This window comes from Acinonyx jubatus, chromosome A2 (assembly GCF_027475565.1).
Source record: "Acinonyx jubatus isolate Ajub_Pintada_27869175 chromosome A2, VMU_Ajub_asm_v1.0, whole genome shotgun sequence".
NCBI classification, from domain to species: Eukaryota; Metazoa; Chordata; class Mammalia; order Carnivora; family Felidae; genus Acinonyx; species Acinonyx jubatus.
This window is the reverse complement of record NC_069383.1, coordinates 30873096-30894080: the sequence shown is the minus strand read 5'-3', so window position 1 is coordinate 30894080 and position 20985 is coordinate 30873096. Positions and strand designations below refer to the sequence as shown.

General features: G+C 37.9%; 1 protein-coding gene across 1 annotated transcript in view; it reads left to right on the top strand.

The window, feature by feature from the left end:
* The first annotated feature begins 4116 nt into the window (after nt 1-4116).
* The window catches only part of KCND2 (potassium voltage-gated channel subfamily D member 2), a 482249-nt gene continuing 465380 nt past the window's right edge, over nt 4117-20985 (top strand). Inside the window, exon 1 of the mRNA XM_015067320.3 lies at nt 4117-6474. Within this exon, the coding sequence (XP_014922806.2) occupies nt 5360-6474 (1115 nt within the window). The 5' untranslated portion in view covers nt 4117-5359. The remainder of the gene's footprint in view (nt 6475-20985) is intronic.

Below are 20985 nucleotides of genomic sequence, written 5' to 3'. Positions count from 1 at the left end.
CCGACGCGGGGCTCGAACTCACAAACCGTGAGATCATGACCTGAGCCAAAGTCAGACGCTTAACTGGCTGAGCCACCCAGGCGCCCCATGAATCAATAATTATCTTAAAATAGTTTTTAAAAAATCACTGTAAATGGGGTGCCTGGGTAGCTCAGTCTGTTAAGCATCTGACTTCAGCTCAGGTCATGATCTTGCGGTTTGTGAGTTCGAGCTCCACGTCAGGCTGTGTGCTGGCAGCTCAGAGCCTGGAGCCTTCTTTGGATTCGGTGTCTCTCTCTCTCTGTCCCTCCCCGCATTCGTATTCTGCCTCTCAAAAATAAATAAAACATAAAAAAATAAAAAAAAATCACTGTAGTTGCAGTATAAAGATAGATGGGAAATGAGGGTAGACTATACCAGCTTATTGGATCACTGGATGAGTGTGTGTGTTTTGGGGGCGTAGGGGAAGTAGTGAAGAACAGGACAGGGTCTGTGAATGACCATCAGGTTTCCACCTGAGTAAAGAAAAAAAGAGGTGGTGAATTCAATTTTGATCTTGCTGAGTTTGTTTTCCATCAACCAGGCAGAGTATATAAAATGAGAATACAAGAAGGAAGAACAGGAATCCCTGGGTAAGAGAAACTTAGAGTGAGAATGTTCAGCTGGATTTTGTATATTATACTCCTCACATAGCGTTTCAGTACATGAATGAAGACTAAAATATCAGAGTCACCAGTATATCACAACAAGGGAATTTTTGAACTCAGAAGCAAGAGTAAACATAGCAAAACTAGCTGTGAGAATATCGGATACAGGAGGGATAAAATAATTTGCATTTCCATTAGACATTAAAGCAAAAAGGAATTGATACTGAGTACCATTTGTGTGTACTAAGTTCTACATTGGTGTTCAGAAGTATTATCCCATGTAATCCTCACAATAGCCCTAAAAAGTTAAATTTTATCTGCAATTTCTAATTCTTCTTAATGTTTATTTGTTTCCGAGAGAGAGAGAGACAGAGAGACAGCGTGAGCAGGGGAGGGGTAGAGAGAGAGACACACACAGTATCCAAAGCAGGCTCCAGGCTCTGAGATGTCAGCACAGAACCCGATGCAGGCCCCAAACCCACGAACCATGAGACATGACCTGAGTCAAAGTCAGATGGTTAATCAACTGAGCCACCCAGGTGCCTCTGTTATCTGCAATTTCTGAACAGAAGTTAAGTAATTTGCAAGATGAAACAGCCTATGACTAATTTCTTGGGCTACAATTTAATTCTAGATGTGTTTATCTTCTCTTTTTCTTATTTTTTTAATGTTTATTTTTGATTGAGGGGGAGAGAGAGAGAGAAACAGAGTGTGAGTGGAGGAGGGGCAGAGAGAGGAGGGGGCACAGAATCTGAAGTTGGCTACAGGCTCTGAGCTGTCAATGTGAAGCCCCATGTGGGCCCAAACCCACGAACCATGAGACCATGACCTGAGTGGAAGTTGGATGCTTACCCAAATGAGCCACCCAGGCGCCCAAGATGTGTTTATCTTCTTTTTTTTTAATGTTTTTATTTTTGAGAGAGAGAGACAGAGCACGAGTGGGGGAGGAGCAGAGAGAGATAGGCAGACACAGAATCCGAAACAGGCTCCAGTCTCTGAGCTGTCAGCACAGAGCCCAACGCGGGGCTCGAACTCACAGACCTCGAGATCATGACCTGAGCCGAAGCCGGACCGCTCAACCCGACTGAGCCACCCAGGCGCCCCATGTGTTTATCTTCTAAGGCCACATTCTTTCTACTGTATCAAGAAGCTTGTGGAGAGTGGGGGAGAGTAGATCTCAAAGTCTTAAAAATTGTGGATATTAGGGGCACCTGGGTGGCTCAGTTTGTTAAGTTTCTCTTAATCTCTGCTTGGATCTTGGTCTCCAGGTCATGAGCTGAAGCCCTGGCCTCGGCTCCATGCTGGGCATGAAAACTACGTTTAAAAAAAAAAAAAAAAGAAGTTGCAGGTTTTATATTCTTACTTATTAAGGGGTTTTTGTAAAGTTATACATCTATGTTTATATTTGCAAGTGTTCACTTTCCTGCTGGGAAGTTTTAAAGGCTCTGTTTAGTTCACCTGCCCCATCTCTATGGGAGGTCATGCCAGTTTGGCATCAATTGAATATTCGTGGCTCTTCATTCTCTAGAGACACCTGTCATGCTTGTACCTTATTGTCTGGATTAGAACGGGGTTAATTTTCTTATAGTAATTGTTAAGTAGTGCCCTCCTTTTTATTTTCCAGTTAACATTTTTTTCGTGTATGCAGGCTATACAGATTTGTTAACAAGCATCTTTCACTGCAACTAATACAAACAGATAAACAGCAGGTGTTTTCAGTTCTGTGTTTCCAAACTTTCATGGTGCGTTGGCTCTGACTTCATTAACTACTAACATGGGACTCCTTAAACCTCTATACCAGTAAATAAGTAAACAAAAATACCTTTCCATCTCTACAAAAAAAAAGCAAACAAACAAAAACCCCTGCACATTAGAAGGTTTGTTTTTCTCCTTCTCTGGTAAGTTTCTGTATCCTCTATTTCTTGTTAATATCTTTTCTTTGAGGTATTCCATTTCAGATTTTTAAGGTTAACACATCATCCCTAAGAACTCTTAGTCTTTAAAGTCAATTCAAGACTATACATCACAGTCCTCTTACTTTACAAACTAGGAACAAAGTAAGCCTTGAAAATGTAACTTTTAGGTAAAAATTAGACTTCTCCCCTAATCAGTATAGATAAAACCTCACTATTTCTAAGGGCCTTTATTTAATCACTGTTATTCAGTAATCTAAGTTTAATTTTCAAAGGTATTTCAACAGGGGATTCTCCACATCTTCCCATAGCCATGGAAATGCAGACTCAAACCTGAGTAGTATATCTCATATAAATACTAAAAAAGGTGGATGGAGAGTGGGGGGTTGAGGATGTTTTTGTGATCTGCTCTTCTGCTGGGTCACTTCATTTTGATCCTTCACCTTTACAAAGCATCTGAACCTTAGGTGTAGATTTAACTTCTCTCCATTCCCGCCATCTAGTGGTTTTAAGTGGTATAGGTTTGGTTTTAAGAAATATTCCTAATGACGCGGGGGGGGGGGGGGGGGGGCGGGGTGCACGAAAAACAAAACGGTTGGCCGCGACAATTTCCTAGTCTCTCACCCCATCATTTAGCCATCACACGGACACCTTTAACTGCTTTAACCATTTTTGAGATGCGCAGAGATGCGCAGAGAGAAGGAAGGGGACGCACACTCAGAGCCTCACGCCCCTTGACGCTGACATTTAGAAAAGGATTCTAAATCCTTCCTGTCATTCTCAAAGGACGGGAAAAGGAGTTGTGGCAAGACCTAGAGCGAGGAGACTGACTTTTCAGCAAGTTGGACAGATGACATATTAGCTCCTGCAACGTTCACATCTGGTTTGAACAAATAAAAAGAGAAAGAAAGAGGGAAAAACACTTAAAAAATTCCGCCGCGGGGCTCTGCAGGTCTTGCTACCCAGTAGCCCCCAGAAGACAACCAATTCCTGCGCGTTCCGCTCCGCTCACCCTCCTTCCCACCTTCTCTCTCTCTCTCTCTCTCTTTTTTTTCCTTTTTTTCCCACGCTCGCCGTGAACCGAGTCCCAGGGAGGCAGAAGCAAGGCACCGGTCCCCTTCCTCCTCTCCTCAACCAAACCACCGCAGCCGAGCGCGTGAAGCTTCCCTTTGTTCATCCAGGCTGCTCTCCTCCCCGGCAGATCCACCTGGATGCTCTCCCTCGGTGACATTTTGCGCCGGGGCTGGTGGGTGGTTGGGGTGGAGCGAGGGGAGCCGGAGGGGGCGGGGGCGGAGAAAGGTCAAGCCGAGGGAAAGGCAGGAGACGCCTTTCATAACCTGCGTGGTGGAGCGTGCGCGCGGTTATTTATTTATTTTCTCCTTATTTATTGATCGCACGAGCAGAGCGGCGCGGGGAGCCGGGGGAGATGCAGGACCACCCACTGGCGGGGAAGCAGCCAGCCGCCCTCCCGCGCCCCCGCGCTGCCGAGCGCCTCCTGCCTCTGCGCTCCGGCGATTGCCCTCGCCGGCCCCGGCCCCGGCCCCGGCCCCGCCGCGCCGCCGCCGCCGCCCGCCCGGCCGCCCCGCAGCCCCGCAGCCTCGCAGCCCCGCACCGCCCCGCTCGGGCCCCGGCGACCGCGGCGGCGCAGTAAGTTGGCAGGAGCGAGTCCCCTCCGTTCTCGCCTCCCCCGCACCTTTTGAACTTGTTGCTGCTGCTCGGCTCGCCTGCGCCTGGCTTTTGGAAGGTGAAAAGGAGGAGGGAAGCACAGAGGAATGGGGGAAGGGGAAGAAGAGCTCGCTTGAGCTTTATTTATGCCCTCTGGGCGCATCGGATTCGGCTGCTCGGGAGCTGCTTTCTCGGCTTTTCCCTTTCCGGGTGCACGGCGAGGAGAAAGTCTCTATGCAACTCAGCCCCGGCGCGCACTTGGCCAGGTATGTACCGCGAGCGAGGCGCGTTCTGCGCGGAGGCAGGTGCTGCTGCTGCTGCTGCTGCTGCTGCCGCCGCGGCGGCGGCGGCTGCCAGCTCCCGGCTTCTGTGACTGTCACACTGCACCTGGGCTGAACTTGAAAAGAGAGTGAAGGGGCCATTGGGCGAACGCTTTTGGCAGATACAAGGGGTGCTTGCAGACGAGGGGGAGGCGGATCTGTCTTCACGCCCCCCACCGTGCCCACCGCCACAGCACCTCCATCTCTGCAAATACGGCCCAAGGAGTGGAGGCGGCCACCGGACTCCCAAAGAGATATGGGGCAGCGGCTGTGACCGCATCTCGGAAGCTACAACAACAGGTCGCCTTTCTGAGACTCCTTTGGCGGGAAGGGCCACTTGGAAAGGGGAGGTTTGGAAGAGCTGCAAGGGAAGGTGGTAGGGTTCTCGAATTCATCAGAAGAACACCACTGAGTGACTGTCCCTCGTTTTCTCTGTCCTACACGACGCGTACTGGCCCTACATTATCCGGACTGTGTCAGGGGAGAAATCAGACACCTGTCTGAAGAAATTGCTGCGCCTAAAGTCACCTGTGTACTTATTCGTGCCAGGAGTGGCCTGGCCCAGCTGCTGGAAGAGATCTGGTGAGGTTCTGCTGGGTGTGATTGTAAGGACGTTGTACATATACACATACTTTTTTTCTTACAAATCCCTGCGTTAGAGGGAAACTTACCTTTCCGAGAACTGTGACTTCACCAGGAGCCCCGCCTTGGAGTAGGAGTGATACCTCCAGACCGCAGCTCTCAGTATTGGGTTCGACGGCAGGAAGCGAGTGAGTGTGGCGACTGACCCGCTGTAGAAGCCTGATCGCCCTTCGTGCCTCCGCTTCGAGGAACCATGGCGGCGGGTGTGGCCGCGTGGCTGCCCTTTGCTAGGGCAGCAGCCATTGGCTGGATGCCCGTGGCCTCGGGGCCCATGCCGGCTCCCCCAAGGCAGGAGAGAAAAAGGACCCAAGATGCCCTGATTGTGCTCAATGTGAGTGGCACTCGTTTCCAGACGTGGCAGGACACCCTGGAACGCTACCCGGACACTCTGCTGGGCAGTTCGGAGAGGGACTTTTTCTACCACCCGGAAACTCAGCAGTACTTTTTTGACCGTGACCCAGACATCTTCCGCCATATCTTGAATTTCTACCGCACCGGGAAGCTGCACTACCCTCGCCATGAGTGCATCTCTGCGTATGATGAGGAACTGGCCTTCTTTGGCCTCATCCCGGAGATTATCGGGGACTGCTGTTACGAGGAGTACAAGGATCGCAGGCGGGAGAACGCAGAGCGTCTGCAGGACGACGCCGATACCGACAACACGGGAGAGAGCGCGCTGCCCACTATGACCGCCCGGCAGAGGGTGTGGCGGGCGTTTGAGAACCCCCACACCAGCACAATGGCCCTGGTGTTCTACTATGTGACAGGCTTCTTCATTGCCGTCTCAGTCATCGCTAACGTGGTAGAGACAGTGCCCTGCGGCTCTAGTCCCGGGCACATTAAAGAACTGCCTTGCGGGGAGCGGTATGCGGTGGCCTTCTTTTGCTTGGATACAGCCTGCGTCATGATCTTCACAGTTGAGTACTTGCTTCGCCTGGCCGCGGCACCCAGTCGTTACCGTTTTGTGCGTAGTGTCATGAGCATCATCGACGTGGTGGCCATCCTGCCTTACTACATTGGGCTGGTGATGACAGACAATGAGGATGTCAGTGGAGCCTTTGTCACGCTCCGGGTCTTCCGGGTCTTCCGGATCTTTAAGTTTTCCCGCCACTCTCAAGGCCTGCGCATCCTGGGGTACACGCTGAAGAGCTGTGCCTCAGAATTGGGCTTCTTGCTCTTCTCGCTCACCATGGCTATCATCATTTTTGCTACAGTCATGTTCTACGCAGAGAAGGGATCTTCGGCCAGCAAGTTCACCAGCATCCCTGCTGCCTTCTGGTATACCATCGTCACCATGACAACACTAGGGTAGGTGCCGTCAAGGGAAATGGGGTGGAGGTTGGATATCTGTGAGGTGATCGTGGACCCAATAAGGTTCTACAGTTCAGAGGAAGTGCTTTTTTTCTCTTTTCTAAGTGGGTTTAGGAAAGCATTATCTAAGTGGCTCTGAGTAACTCTTTATCCACGAAATGGGTATGATACAGAGATTGAAGTCATTTAGGGATTTGCTGGCCGGTGTTGAGTATGGATGCCTGAAGGTGATAAATACACAAAGAAATTTTAGAATTCCTGAATATAGGAAAGGATAATATTATATATATATATCAATACATACAGATATGACAGTGAAAAACACAAAATTGGTGCCCAGTAAAGGTATGAATATGCATAATATATATTGAAGTGCCTAGAGAGAGTTCCAGTGTATTCAAATGAAAAGTTTTCATGTGTATTTGAAGTATTATTTTCATATAAATAGATACTTTTGGCAGGCATTTTCCTTCTAAGAACCATAATTCTTATTTTACAACATTGTAAAACACAGATTATACGTATCATTACCCAAGGATTTTGTAATATATATATACATATTCATATACATGCATTTTCATTTTGGATGATAGGTTATGCGGTTTTAGAATTTCAGGGCTGAAACTGATCAACCCTACAAAATGAAGTAGAATGATATTTGCAACATATCTTACACTATAAGTTCATAGTTTTAGAAAAAAGTCAGTAACTATCACACACAGTTTTTAGAAACTACAGATCCCATCAGGCAATGGGCCTATGACCATTAAATATACTTAGAAGGTAGAACACTATCTGGTGAGATTGATGGTCATCAGGGGCTGATCGTATTATAGAATTTTGTGCATTGTAATTTCCTTCTAGAATTCTTCTGTGTGTTCTTTTACTTGGGGATAATGGTGTTTTGCAACCCAATGGGCATATTCCAAATTAATGTGTTTTTTTTTAAATAAATATGAAGCTAGAATTAAGGTTTCTTTAGATGGTACAAAAAAGGAAAAGTATGAAATGATTAATGTTAATCAAGCTGCAGGAAAGTAGCAGAATTTATATATTATAGGACCTAATAAAATAAAATGGTTAGAGTCTTTTACTTTTATGAGTTCTTAGGTAAGCCAAGTAGTGATGTTAGTGCCCTTTCTTCAGCTTTTCTTTGCTGCTTTTCTTGCATAGTTAATCAGTTCAATAAGGCTTTGGTAATGGCTGTAGGAAAAAAGTTATTCCCAAGGCTGCTTTTTTAAGTTTTGTGTCTGGCTAATCTAATTGTCTTCTTTAAATGACCATGTGGTTAAAGTCAACTTAATTTTATTAGCCATATTGTGTTCAGCAGAAAGTCTCATGTTGTCATATGGCCAACTAATGGAATATCTTATATGTGAAGAATTTCTGGCGAAGTTAATTAAGAATTTATACTAAGCTAAAATACCATAGTGTGATTTTGATTTTGTCTCACATATTTTTTAAGACCTACTGGTGCACTAGAAAAATGAATCAGTGAAAATCCATATCCTACTGCTTCTATGTCCTTTTTATCGTGTTGGTAGTTTTGTGACAAATTTTGAAGGTGATAACAGAATACTTTAGCAGTGAAGGTGCTTATTTCTTATCAAAGAGAATTATATATATGTGTGTGGTTTGGGGGCTTATTGTCTTTTTATCATTTGAAATCTTTGTTAAGGACAATTGGATAGTGCAAATCACTATCAGGACGTCAAATCAGAAATGTATATGAATAAAAAGAGAATTCTGTTTTAAGAGGAAATTAAAGAAACATTAAAAGGTTACATATATATACATACACACACACACATATATATACATATATATGCATATATATATAAAACTTGGTGTCTATGGTAGTGTTTTTCATGAAGTATCAGTGAATCATTTTAATACCATATACTGCCTATATGGTTGAATATCGGTATTATTATAATGAATATTGATGAGATGCTAATTTCATCTGGCTATAAGTTCTAGACATGAGAAGTTACTATTATTTTAAAATTTGTTTCCTGAAATGACTTTTTTTTTGAAGTTTATTTTTATTAAATTCAGGGGAAAAAAGAGGAAGTTTTAACCATTAATGACATTTTCTTTATTATATAAATAAAATACTTATAAGCATATTTTTGAAATCATTTAGGAAATTGAATCATAATGCCCGAGTCAAATCTATGACATTGATTTATTAGTTCATATGTTCTGTATGTAAGTAGATTAGAAGAATTAATTATATATACTTTCTCAAAACTTGGAAGCAAAATGGAAGTTACTTTTAAGACTTAAGTTTCACTGAAGTTGAAAATTTTAATTTTCAAGAAATTAAGTTAATGATCCTGATGAAATATAGCAGTCATACTTTTAAGATGTAGAAATGTGGATGCAATCAAAATACAATCCATGTATTGAAAAATGTATGTGAACATTTAAGAAAGAATATGCTTTATGATATAGAAAGCTTCTTAGAAAGATGTCTTCAGTTTCTCATCAAAACATATTTATAATGTATTTTATTTTCCTGGAGAAATAGATTTTGTTTTAAATCCTGCCTGTTTGGTGTCTTTGGTTGCACTGTGATTCAACAGCTTTATTTAAGAACAGAAAATATTCAGCAAAAGCCATTGTCTGAATTTATTTTTTCACTCTAGTTTTATACTTACAGGCTGACGTGTTAGGTATAAACTTTCTGGAAAATATGCAATAGTCTGAGTTAAGATCAAGCTGTGTCTGATAGATGACCAAGAATTTCCCCGTACATTTTCTGAACTCTTTTTACTTGGCTGTTATTTTTGATGGAGCTAATATTCATCAATTAATGATAATAGAAGTGAAAATGGAATCCTAAACAGTGGTTAGCAAAAACCTAGCTCATATAAACATTATCTACATGAGAAGTAAAGGCAAGACCTTTGTAATTTAGGACTGACAGAATTATCTACTTCTCGGGTCCTTTGAAACAATTTCAGTTCGGTTTTGGGCTGAAGAAATGAGTGGGTCTGTCTTAGAACTGTTGTGTGTTCATCGAATCATTCTTATGCTCCCTGAAATCTCAAATATATCACTATACCATAACTTAACCATGCTTTTATATAACCAATTATTTGCTGCGAAAATTAATGCTTTGAAGTATAATTTTAAGCCTACCCATTTCCTATTAAAGTAACAAACATTAAAAGCACAATTTAAAAAAATCAGTGAAAGAAAGAGTATCAGAAAGAATTTTTAGAAAAGTGTTTAGATTGAGTGGTCAAGTGTATCTGTTTTTTCACTTCATCTTTTCCTTCGGAGCATATTCATAGGCCTTCACTGGCCCTCAGTGCCCTTTTACTCCCCCCACCTCCCTCCTTTCCATAATGTAAACTCTAATTGCTGCCTTAAACAGCCTTGGGAGAAAAAGAACCTGGAACTCCTCTTTTGTCCTAATGACCCTTGGCAGATAGCATCCAGTAGTGGTGTTTCTTCCAGGTGGTAGTACTCAAATGGTACCGAGTTTAGGAAATTTTCAAATGTTTATCAGTGATCAAAAAAGATTTTGTAAAAACAATACTTAACAAGGTCCAGCATCAGTTTACCATTTATTGAACCTCAGGTTCATGACTTGTGAGTTAGAAGTGGTACCAGGTGGCACATTAAATAATCTGAGGAGCTTGTATGGTAGCAACACCTGCATTTTTGGTCACGATCACTAACCACTTAGACCCTTGTTTTTAAACAGATTGTGGGGCACCTGGGTGGCTCAGTCAGTTAAGCGTGCGACTTGATTTTAGCTCAGGGTATGATCTCAGCGAGATCCAGCCCCGCGTTGGGGGAGGCTGCTTGGGATTCTCTTTCTCCCTGTCTCCTTCTGCCCTCCCCCTGCGTGTGCACACGTTCTCTCGCTCTCTCTCAAATAATGAATACATTAAATAAAAAAAAAAAAAACATTGTATTACTCATGACATAAAACTTAAGAACTTGAGAAATTTCTTATTTCTTAATTTCTGTGGTCCACCACTTCTTTAATTTTAAAACAAAGTTGCTTTTATCAAAGTTTTCACTTGGGAAAGAAAGCTACTACATGGCATTTCTGTAAAGTTTTTGTTTAACATGCAACTTTATGATTTTAACTACATAAATTATATTCTGATTTCTGAACCAATCTAGGAAAACGAGAAGGGTGCTGTCATCAGAGACAAATATGGTAGAATTACATCTATGCTCCCAGAAAACTTAGTGTAGTTGTCCATTTATAACTCTAAAAAAACTAGCACTATAATATTTCAGTTTTAATAGGTTTACTAAATTGCTGTTTTGTGAAACAAAGAAGCAAAATAGTTTTTTTCACTGCAGTTTTCCTAACACTGTGTCAGTATCTGTGTATCCTCTTTTTGGAGTGGCATGATTGGAGAGGGATTATATAGAGAAATATGCCACATATGTTATATTTTATGTACATACAAATATGTTATATATGTCAAATGCAATATATAAATATATTAAAAGTATTACATTTTATATATCATATAATATAGAACATATACCTTACATAACACATATATGTTGTTAAGTATACATGATTAAAAAGAAGAAGGAGCTTTTAAATATTTTCCTGCTAGCCATCACTATCCTACATCACTACATAGCTTTGGGGAATGTTGGGAGTATATCTTGAAGAATCATTTAAATAAATAGAAACTTTTCATTTACGCAGTTATTACTAAAAATGGGTAGAATTATTTTCCCCTGCACCAGCTTCTGCCCAAAATATTGCTAGCATGTTAATCAAATATCTTTACAATGTGGGAAGTACCAAATATTTCTCTTTCAAATGATAGAGCCATACTATGGGTAACATCCATTTTTATTTTAGCATACCATGATATATATTTTTATTAAATTCTTTATAGAGTGTGTTAATTGTTGGGAGTTGAAAATGAACTTTTAAAGAAATGTAGACATGTAATATGTATTCTTCTTTTAGCATTAAGGTCACCAAACTTTAACTGTCTTTATTTTGTTTTAGTCATCATTTAAATATAGACATTTTTTGACATGACATACAGATGTATCTTTTAAACGTGTGTATTTACCTAGCATTTTTCCTTTTCTTTTTTACAAGTATTTACTTGGTTGCCAAACAGAGGTATGTCAGGAAGAGATAATATGTGTTCTATCAGCACAGCATACTAGAGTGGGATTGTGTTCTAATTTTCAGTGGGTCTGTTATGATACGGATACTTTTTATCCTTTCAGGATTTCCCTTTAGACTACAGATTAGCTTGGTCTTATTTTATTTGTAGAGTTACTTCATTTAATTCTGATGTCATGTCCCAACATTCATCTTTGAAAATGAGTTAATGAACTTCAAATGTCTTATTACCTAATTTCTAAACTTCTGGTGGAAAGAAACTTAGCTGTTACTCATTTACAGTCCATCATTTTCTACATGTAAGACTTTTGGGGGCTTACTGATAGTTACACAATTAGCAGCAGCATTTTTTTTATTTCATTTTTCACTCTTTTTTTTTTTCTCTCAAGACCATAAAACATTATCTAGGAATATGTAATAATAGCTACCTGGAGATTACTGCTGATACTACAGAGTAAGAAAAGGAATAAACTTCCTCTCTATTTCTCTCCTAGTTCTGCTCTCTGTGACTCACAGTACATTTCTCAGCATCGCTGTTAGTCCTGCATTTATTTACATAGTACTGGGTTTTCGCATGATGGTGCCCAGTTGACATAACAAAACCATGTGTTCCTGTTCAGTGAACTCTTAGGCCATTTGGAAGCAAACTATATGGTGGTAAGTATTTTACCTGGCCTAATAAAGAAGAAAATAAATCACTTATTTTGCAAGAATTACCTAAAAAGAGTTGACCTGCGAGTTGTTAAAACTATACAATTTAACTTCTATTTCATTGAAAGAGCAGGAATGGTAAAAAGAATATTCACTGAGAAGGAAGTATTATTTATCCTTCAGAGCTATAATAATGATTTTACTCCCCCCCCCCATTCTCCATATGTCTTATACTGTTTTCTGATTACATATATGTGTGTGTGTGTGTGTGTGTGTGTGTGTGTGTGTGTGTGTGTATCACCATTGTTCTACCACTGGCTTCAGCAGCTAGTTTTGGCAATGTGGGATATAGTGTGGTATTGAAAAGAAACCCAGTACTGCAATAGCATCTCTACATTTCTGTGCACATTGACACTGCTTCTTGCTTCAGTAGATTCCATTGGAATTTTTACCCTTTAGTTTTCTCCTTTGAGAACCAGTCTTTACAGTGATTTTCTCCATGAAGCCTTCTTGACCTCCCATGCCTATACCATCTGTAGTTGGAACTACATTTGACATTAGTAACGTTATCTTATATATGTTACAGTTCTACTTCTTGCCTTCCTAACCAGATTGAAAGGCTTTTAGTATGGGTCCATACCTTTTTGGGACTTATTACCTATTAGTGCAGTGTCTAAATGTAGAAAAATCTACATTAAGGCTTTGCAAAATCATGGTGTGAGGTGATACCTGCACACCATGGAGAGCTCCTTCGTTTTGGAACAGTGCCATATTGACATCAGCCATCATCTACTAATGTAATCTTTCGCTTTGTTCAATGTTAGGGAAAACTGGAATTTATTATTTGAACATTTTGTCTTTGTACTATAATCTGCCTTTTTTATTTTTCTTTTTGGACTTGGGAGGGCTGTGAGACTCTTCCACTCTTTGATCTGTAACTGATTTTCTTCAAAAGTTAGAATTAATGGCTGTCGATGGTTATTTCCTTAATCAGTGTGCTTTCTGGTGAAGGCTGGTAAATTGAAAATCCTCTGGGAAGCATATGGAGATATCTTATAATGCAAATGAATCAGCACAGAAATGTACTTACTGCCTTCTCTTTCAACCTCAGTTCCCCCAGTAAACATGAGCTGGCCCTTTTTTTTCTTTATCTAAGCCCACTCATTAATGCATAAAATGGAAATGTTTAAAAATAGTGAAGTGTTATTTATAAATGACATACACAATACACAATAAATGTAGTCTATCAGAGAGAAGTTCCTATTTGAAGTGATTAAAAGGCAGGTATGTAAAATGTACACATATATGTGGATCCACATTCTGGCATGGTGAGCTGCATTTTGCATTGGGAATTTTGACATGTCTGTTATGTAAAGAAGATCTGAATTATAAAAAGTGTGGGGAGAATAGGCAGTGAATTACCAGAAGTTGCTAATGAGAAAAAATAACATTGAAAGAGTAGGATGACTGTTGAAATAATGTCAAATAGAATGGGAAGGTTTTGTTCTAAAAAGTGAAAGGTCTTGTCTTTTTGCTCTCATGTGGGCATGATTCTGCCATCTTCCTCATTCCCTTTGCTTTTAAGAATAACAATAATAGTGCTTTTGGAAACCCAACGTTTTACCAGTAGCATATACTCTCAGGAAATCAAAATATGACTCATAGAGTTGGTTTCAATTTAATAGACTTTTGTTGATCACTTACTACTTGTCACTGGCCACAGCAGTAAACATAACTGCCAATTTCCTAACCTTAAGAATTGTGTTTTCTAGTGACAAAGGCAGAAAGAAAACCACACCAAGTACTGGTGGGTGCTACAAATAAAATAAGCATGGGTTAAGAAATGTATTGTTCTGGATAAGAGACAAAGACCTTTGTAAAGGGAATGGCTCACTGGAAGGATGGAGTGAGTTCTGTGAATATCTGGATAAAGAGCTTTTGGTGAAGAGAGGAAATAAGTAAAAAGACCTCAAGGAGGGAGGAGACTTGTTGTATTCCACCTAAGGCCATGGTAATTAAAACAAAGGGAGGGAGGGTCTTGGTAGCAAAGGCTGTCTGAAGAGTAGTAGGGACAAGATAGCTCAGGACATTGTAGACCATAGTAAAGACTTCTGGTTTTATTTAAGACATAACGGGGACACATTAGAGAACTATGAGTATGGTAAAGATAGGATATGATTTTTGTATTAAAATGTGCACAAGCTCCGAAACATTTAACATTTTTTTAAGTGGTCATTTTAACATTAATTTCTTCACATGTATAAATCCTCATCCTTAGTTAGATTCATTATACTTACCTTAAGTTAAAATTTATATCCAGTTACTCATGAGATTTTCCAGAAAAAAATGAAGTATTTTATAAGAATACACGATTAAAGTATTCCCAACAGACAAAAATAAAACTAGTTCAAATGAGAAAATGAATTCCACACTTGAGCTGAAAGGACAAAAGTGTTTCTCAATAGATGTGGAGCTATCTAGGAAGTGACTAGGGATTATTATTTATTTTGAATATAGATTTTCTGGCTTACAATTATCAGTTCTAATGTTAATTTTCAAGAATATCATATCTGCATTGGTACTACAAGAATATTTCCATTTCTTTTTTTCTCACTTTGCAGTAGGTACATGTGTCCATGTTCAGGGGTTTTGTTGTGAGTTTGAAAGAAAAAATAGTTTACACATCTTAAAAATTGCCAGAGGATATGTATTTTTAAGCCCAAATCAAATTGGAACCATGCATGTAGCAGATGTGTATACGTAATGAAACTTATAGAGTTTCAGTGCTTTGGTAAGAGTCACCACGCTGGAGATAAAACATAATCATGGAGAGAACTTGGGTTTGGGAGAACAAGAATTGGATCGCCAACATAAAAATTAAAAAAAAAAAAAGTGTGTTTCCTAGACAAGCAACTTATGGAAATAGTACCTGACTCTAAGGGCACTCAGCATGCCATCTCACCGTGGCATTCTGCTTCCATTAAAACATCTGTCCTACACATCATTCTGCATCCCGACCAGTACTTCTATCTGGAGACCTGACTTCGGATGGTTGTAAGTTGGGATTCATGAGGATCATAACAAAGGAAAAAGTCCTGGTATTCCCTGTTCTTTGCACGTGAAGTTGATAATGACAATTACATTGTCAAACTACTAGACTTTTTTTTTTTTTGAACGGGGAGCTAGTTTGTTTTCATTTCATTGTGGAAGTTGGAACTATCTAACCCTACACCATTCTAACACATTTTGGAAAAGGAAAATCCTTATGCATATTGTTTTAGATCACACTGTGGAACTTTTGTTTCCAATTCTTCCCAAATGTGGTGTTTGGGAATGAAAAGCAAACACATGTATTTGTATTCTTCTTAACTTAGATCAACTTAGTAATGCACATTGGACACTACTGGATCAGAAAAGAATGTATCTTATGGATTTCACTAATATTTGATTTTTTGTTTTAGTCTGAAGGTATTAAAATCATGGAATTTTGATTTGCAAGGATCTTTAGAAATCATCTTGTGGAAACTTATCAATTTATGCTTGGAAAATGCTAGGAAACAAAATCACAGAGCTAGTTAGTGGAAAAACAAAGCTTGATTTCTGGGGGATCTTTTGAAGTCTAATGCTCTTTAGAGCACAATTCACTGGAAGTCTTTTTTCTCCATATTTCTTTATTGTATAACCTATTTTCATCATTAAACAAAATAAAGTAGTAAAACTAGTGCACATACACGTATATATAACTAGGTCATAGTCCTCCTTTATTTATATATATATATATATATATCTCCCCCCATTAGACAATAAATTATATAAAGTTATATATATATGTATATATATATATATATATCCCCATTAGGCAATAAATTATATACTTAAAACTTATTGTCTAATGGAGACTTTGAGCTAGTAATGCAGATTAATAAATTCATACAGTCTTATCCTGTCATTTTTCCCTAGGCCATCTGCTACTTATTAAATCTTGTTCGAACTAAAGAGAATTACTTATTAAATTGAAGTTTCAACTCTGAATTTTATTTTATTATTTATTTATTTAAAATGTTTATTTGTTTGTTTTGAAAGAGAGAGAGGACACACAAGTCAGGGAGGGGCAGAGAGAGAAAGCGAAAGAGAATCCAAGCAGGCTCCATGCTGTCAGTGCAGGGCTTGATGTAGGGCTCAAACTAACGAGCCATGAGTTCATGATCCGAACCCAGATCAAGAGTCAGACACAATCAACTGAGCCACCTAGGTGCCCCTCAACTCTGAGTTTAAGACAATTATCTAAAGTTATGATTTGTTAATTTTATTATCAGCGGTGTTGAAAGCAGGGTGTGAAATCAGTGTCAAATCATTTGTCTGAAAAATTGGAACTCAAATTTTGGAATATCAGATGTGTTCCTAATTTGATCCCAAAAGATCATGTTATGTTTTCTTCATTAAATGAAAAGACATGTTAAGGTTCAAATGAAAGAATATCTTAAAATATTTTTCATTTAAACATCATAATCAAGAATATATTTGAGGAGATTGTCTCAAGCTTGCTTCAATAATACATTTCCAATTTGAAAAACATATAAAATGTTATTTTTATATACATTTATATGTCATTTTTATATCCCTGGAATTACTATAGGGAAAACAATTCCTTCTTAATTCCTTTGAATTTTTGAACAAGTTAATATTCTGAAAAAATTAGGTAATAAGCAGATACCTCCAGTACTTTAGGAGAAATCTTCAAGATGAAGCCTAATTGATAAATCATAAGAGAATACCTTACATTTCAATAGAGTGTATTTAAAAGAGCTAAGCCTTTGATACTGTGAGCTTAAAGAGGTAAACCAAGATGCATTGCTTTTGTTTAATTCCACATACATAGAATTTAATTAATTATTATCCTTTTTCATAATACACTTCTATCATTCATAGTCCTCTATCATTTTATTTAATAAATTTTAATAATGTAATATGGACAAGTGAACTTATCCCCAAACTAAAGCTGTATCATTGGTATTAACTTACAGTGGTTGCTAACCATTAGTACCTCTTTTTCCGTTGTGTCCCGCTGTCTTTCTCTGCTGGAGATAACCATCATCCTGTATCCTATATTTATCATTCTTAAAATGATACTTTTAATTGGGAGATTTTGTTAACCTTACGAAAGTATATCATGGCGTACACAGCCTTTTGGGCTCTTTCATATAATACATCATCAAGGTTTCTATGCATTGTAATTTATTTTTTGGCTGCTACATAATATCTCATTCCATTTTGTGATTATTCTACAGTTTATTCAGCCACTCTCTTGATGATGACTTTCAAGTTAGTTCTAGATTTTTTTGAAGAGTGCTTATATGCAAATTGTTGGCATGTGCAAATGTTTCTCTTACATATATAACCTGGAATGAAATTGATGGGTCATAGGTGTGAATGTTCAACTTCGGAGATATAGCCAGTTTTCCCAAAGTTGCTGCATCAGTTGACACTTCCATGAGCTACAAATAAATACAGAGAATTTCAAAAAAGATGATTTCTATGAGGCAGTGGGATGCGATGGGAAGAGGAAGTGCATATGGTTAGATAGAAGTTACTGTGAAGAAATTAAGAATGGTTTTTATATTGGCACTATTTTTACCTTGATCTCTTTGAAATGAGAAGGTAATATAATTGTAGCAATCCTAACTTGCACTGTATTTAACTCCATGGTTTGTAGTTGGATTTTTCTTTTTCTTTCAACCCAAAAAGATTTACTCTGGTCAACACTGCATTTATATTTTCACAATGTGAAAAAATTTGGTTAACTTCAACTTTGTGTTTGAACTCAAGGCCAATATTATGAAAACATCAAACCTGAAAATATCTTGCAAAGCTTGGCTTACTCATTCATCTGAAATTAAGAATGAGGATTGAAATTGATATTCAGTTGGTTTTTTGACACTTTATAGTATCTTATAAAATGTTACATATAACTTTCTACAAGTGTGTACAATCAAGAAACTATTCACATCTCTCCATTGATATTGTCTAATTTATCACAATATTACTGCAGTTAGAAAAAATTGTGCTAATTTCAAGGCATCTCATAGACATTTAGAAGGAGATACATTACTGTGAAACAGGATGTATGAATAAATGTCAAGAGGAAATTACCTCCATTTCAGGAAATTCTTAATTATGGAAATTAAAATGAATATTATTTCCAGTTCTTCATGGATGACCTTGCATTTTTTTGTTTGCAATAGAAGGCAAGTGTTTTGAAAATGCATAGATAACTTACAGTGTATATATGTTGACCCATTTCTTTTTAAAAAATATAGTATTTGTGCTTTTGGCTTTAAAAATTACATGAAGTTGATATAAAATGTCAGAAGATAATAGTAAATATTCTCATAAAAAAGAAAAGAATGTAATTTACAAAATGGCTATAAACTCTTCTCTATGGAAAAAGACACTTTCTTTATTCAGGATTGGCATGGTTTTAGAGCAGTAAAAACTAAAGTGCCTATTGATTTCACAGAGAACTTCATTATTTTCATGTGAAGGGCCCAAATACCTTCATAATCACCTAAATGAAAAGTAAGATTATTTTATTTCAAAATTAAAGAGAGTTGTTTTTTAGTCAGGTAGCAAATTTTAGCAATGTGTTCTGAAATACACTATTTGAAGCCAAACATTGAATAAACTAAAAAGTCACTTTACATAATTCACATTATTTTACTTCTGTCTCTTCATTATTTTCCACAATTAGACAGCGTTCAGTTACTGGATCTATATTTGTTATTTTAAATATTACTAAAATATGTGTTAATGTATAATATATACTCAGATATACTTTTTAAAGGCACAAACACATATGTGATTACAAAATGTATGAATATGTAAATAAATATTACAATAATGTACATAAGTTGATACACACATACTCTTTCTTTTTATTTTTCTGGGAGGACACAAAATGAACTATTGGTGATAATACTTTTATGAAGTGGGGGAACAACAATTTTATACTTCATTTTGTAACTTTTTGTATTTTTTTTCTTTCCAATAGCCTACAGAACTTCTGTTGAAAAAAGACTCTTTGGTGACATTTGAGGCCTTTCCCTTCATATATTTTCTATATAAAAATCTTACCAGATGTTACTTAAAATTAGATCTTTTCTCCTACAATAACCCTTTTGATGATTCATGCAAGAAGGTCTTAAATATAGATGGTAATATATTAGAAATGGCCTGGATTTAAATACCAGCTCCATGATATTGGTTAAATTACTTAAATTCTGTTTACTTGAGATTCCCTATTTTTAAAAATAGATTAGCAATACCTATCTCATAGGACGTCAATGGAAATTAAATGTAAATATGCAAACTTCTTAGAACAGTACCTTCTACATAGGTGCTATATGAAGGATTACTATTACATTGTTATTATTAAATATATGATAATATTAAATGTAGTACTTTTTCTTTCTTTTTGCATAAGACAAAGTAGTAAGGGAGTAGGAAGAAACTTTGGGAGGTGATGGATATGTCTGTGGCCTTGATGGTGGTGATAATTTCGTGGGTGTATAATTATCCCCAAACTCCTCAAATTGTAGTCATTAAGTATGTACAGCTTGGAAGGAAGGAAGGAAAGAAGGAAGGAAGAGAGGGAGGATACTAAGAATAGAAGGGAAAAAAGTTCCTAGTGGATTACTCAATGGACAATTAGGCAGGAGAAGATTTTTGAAAATGAAGAGATACTGATTGAACATACACCTTAAGTGAAGAGGTATTTCCTATTTAGAAACTGGAATTCTGAGTCATCCTATAAAACTTTTTGTTGCTGTTGAAAATTCAGTAGTTAATGAGTTTGGGTTACCAAATGATAAAAATTTTACATCTCTGGCAAACTTGTTTTAAAATTATATGCTTAATCATTCCTTTATTATTTTTTATATCTGCCAATTTTCAGAGAGGGTATGCAACAATTTACTGTCAAATGAACCAAAAGATTAAATAAGTGCCAAGTATTAAAGATGAAGCGGAAATGATGGGGAAAAACAATTATGTTAAATAAAGCATTAGTGAGCATAAAATCAGCTCTGAATTTCCTGGCAGCCAAAGAAAAGAGGGAAAGTGTAGCATGTTTCACAGCTCTGTTTATCCAAGAAAAGAAAGTACCTTACTTCCTGATGAGGTTTTTTGTTTTTGTTTTTATTTTTTTAGAAGAGGTAGAGTCTAAGATAATCCAGTCATGTGGATCCTTGTAAGCTGGTTATTTACCAACCTAGTGAACAGTGTCTGCACCAATATTTTCACAAAATATTTAGAACTATTTTTGATTTGGCCTTTTTGTGCAAAGTACATAATATTGTAAGAAGATAAAGGCATTTCCATAGGAAATATAAATGACATGATCAAAATGTATATAAATTCCACATAACAAGATTCATATGTAGAGTTGAGCAAATTTTGAGTGATGTTTCATACTGTGGACCAAAGGCCACCAGAATTAGGATCAACTCAGTCACTTATTAAAAATGCATATTCTTAGCATTCACCTAAAACAAATCATCTCTGGAGATGGGAACCATGATGACTGCATTTTTGCTTCTCACATCAAATTTTAAGAACCACTGATCTGGAAGAATGTATCTTGAGCCTATCTCTACTGTTATCATCCTGGAATATTACTGACCTTGAGTTAGAATTTTCAAGTGAGGTAATAAAACAAACCATGTAAAATA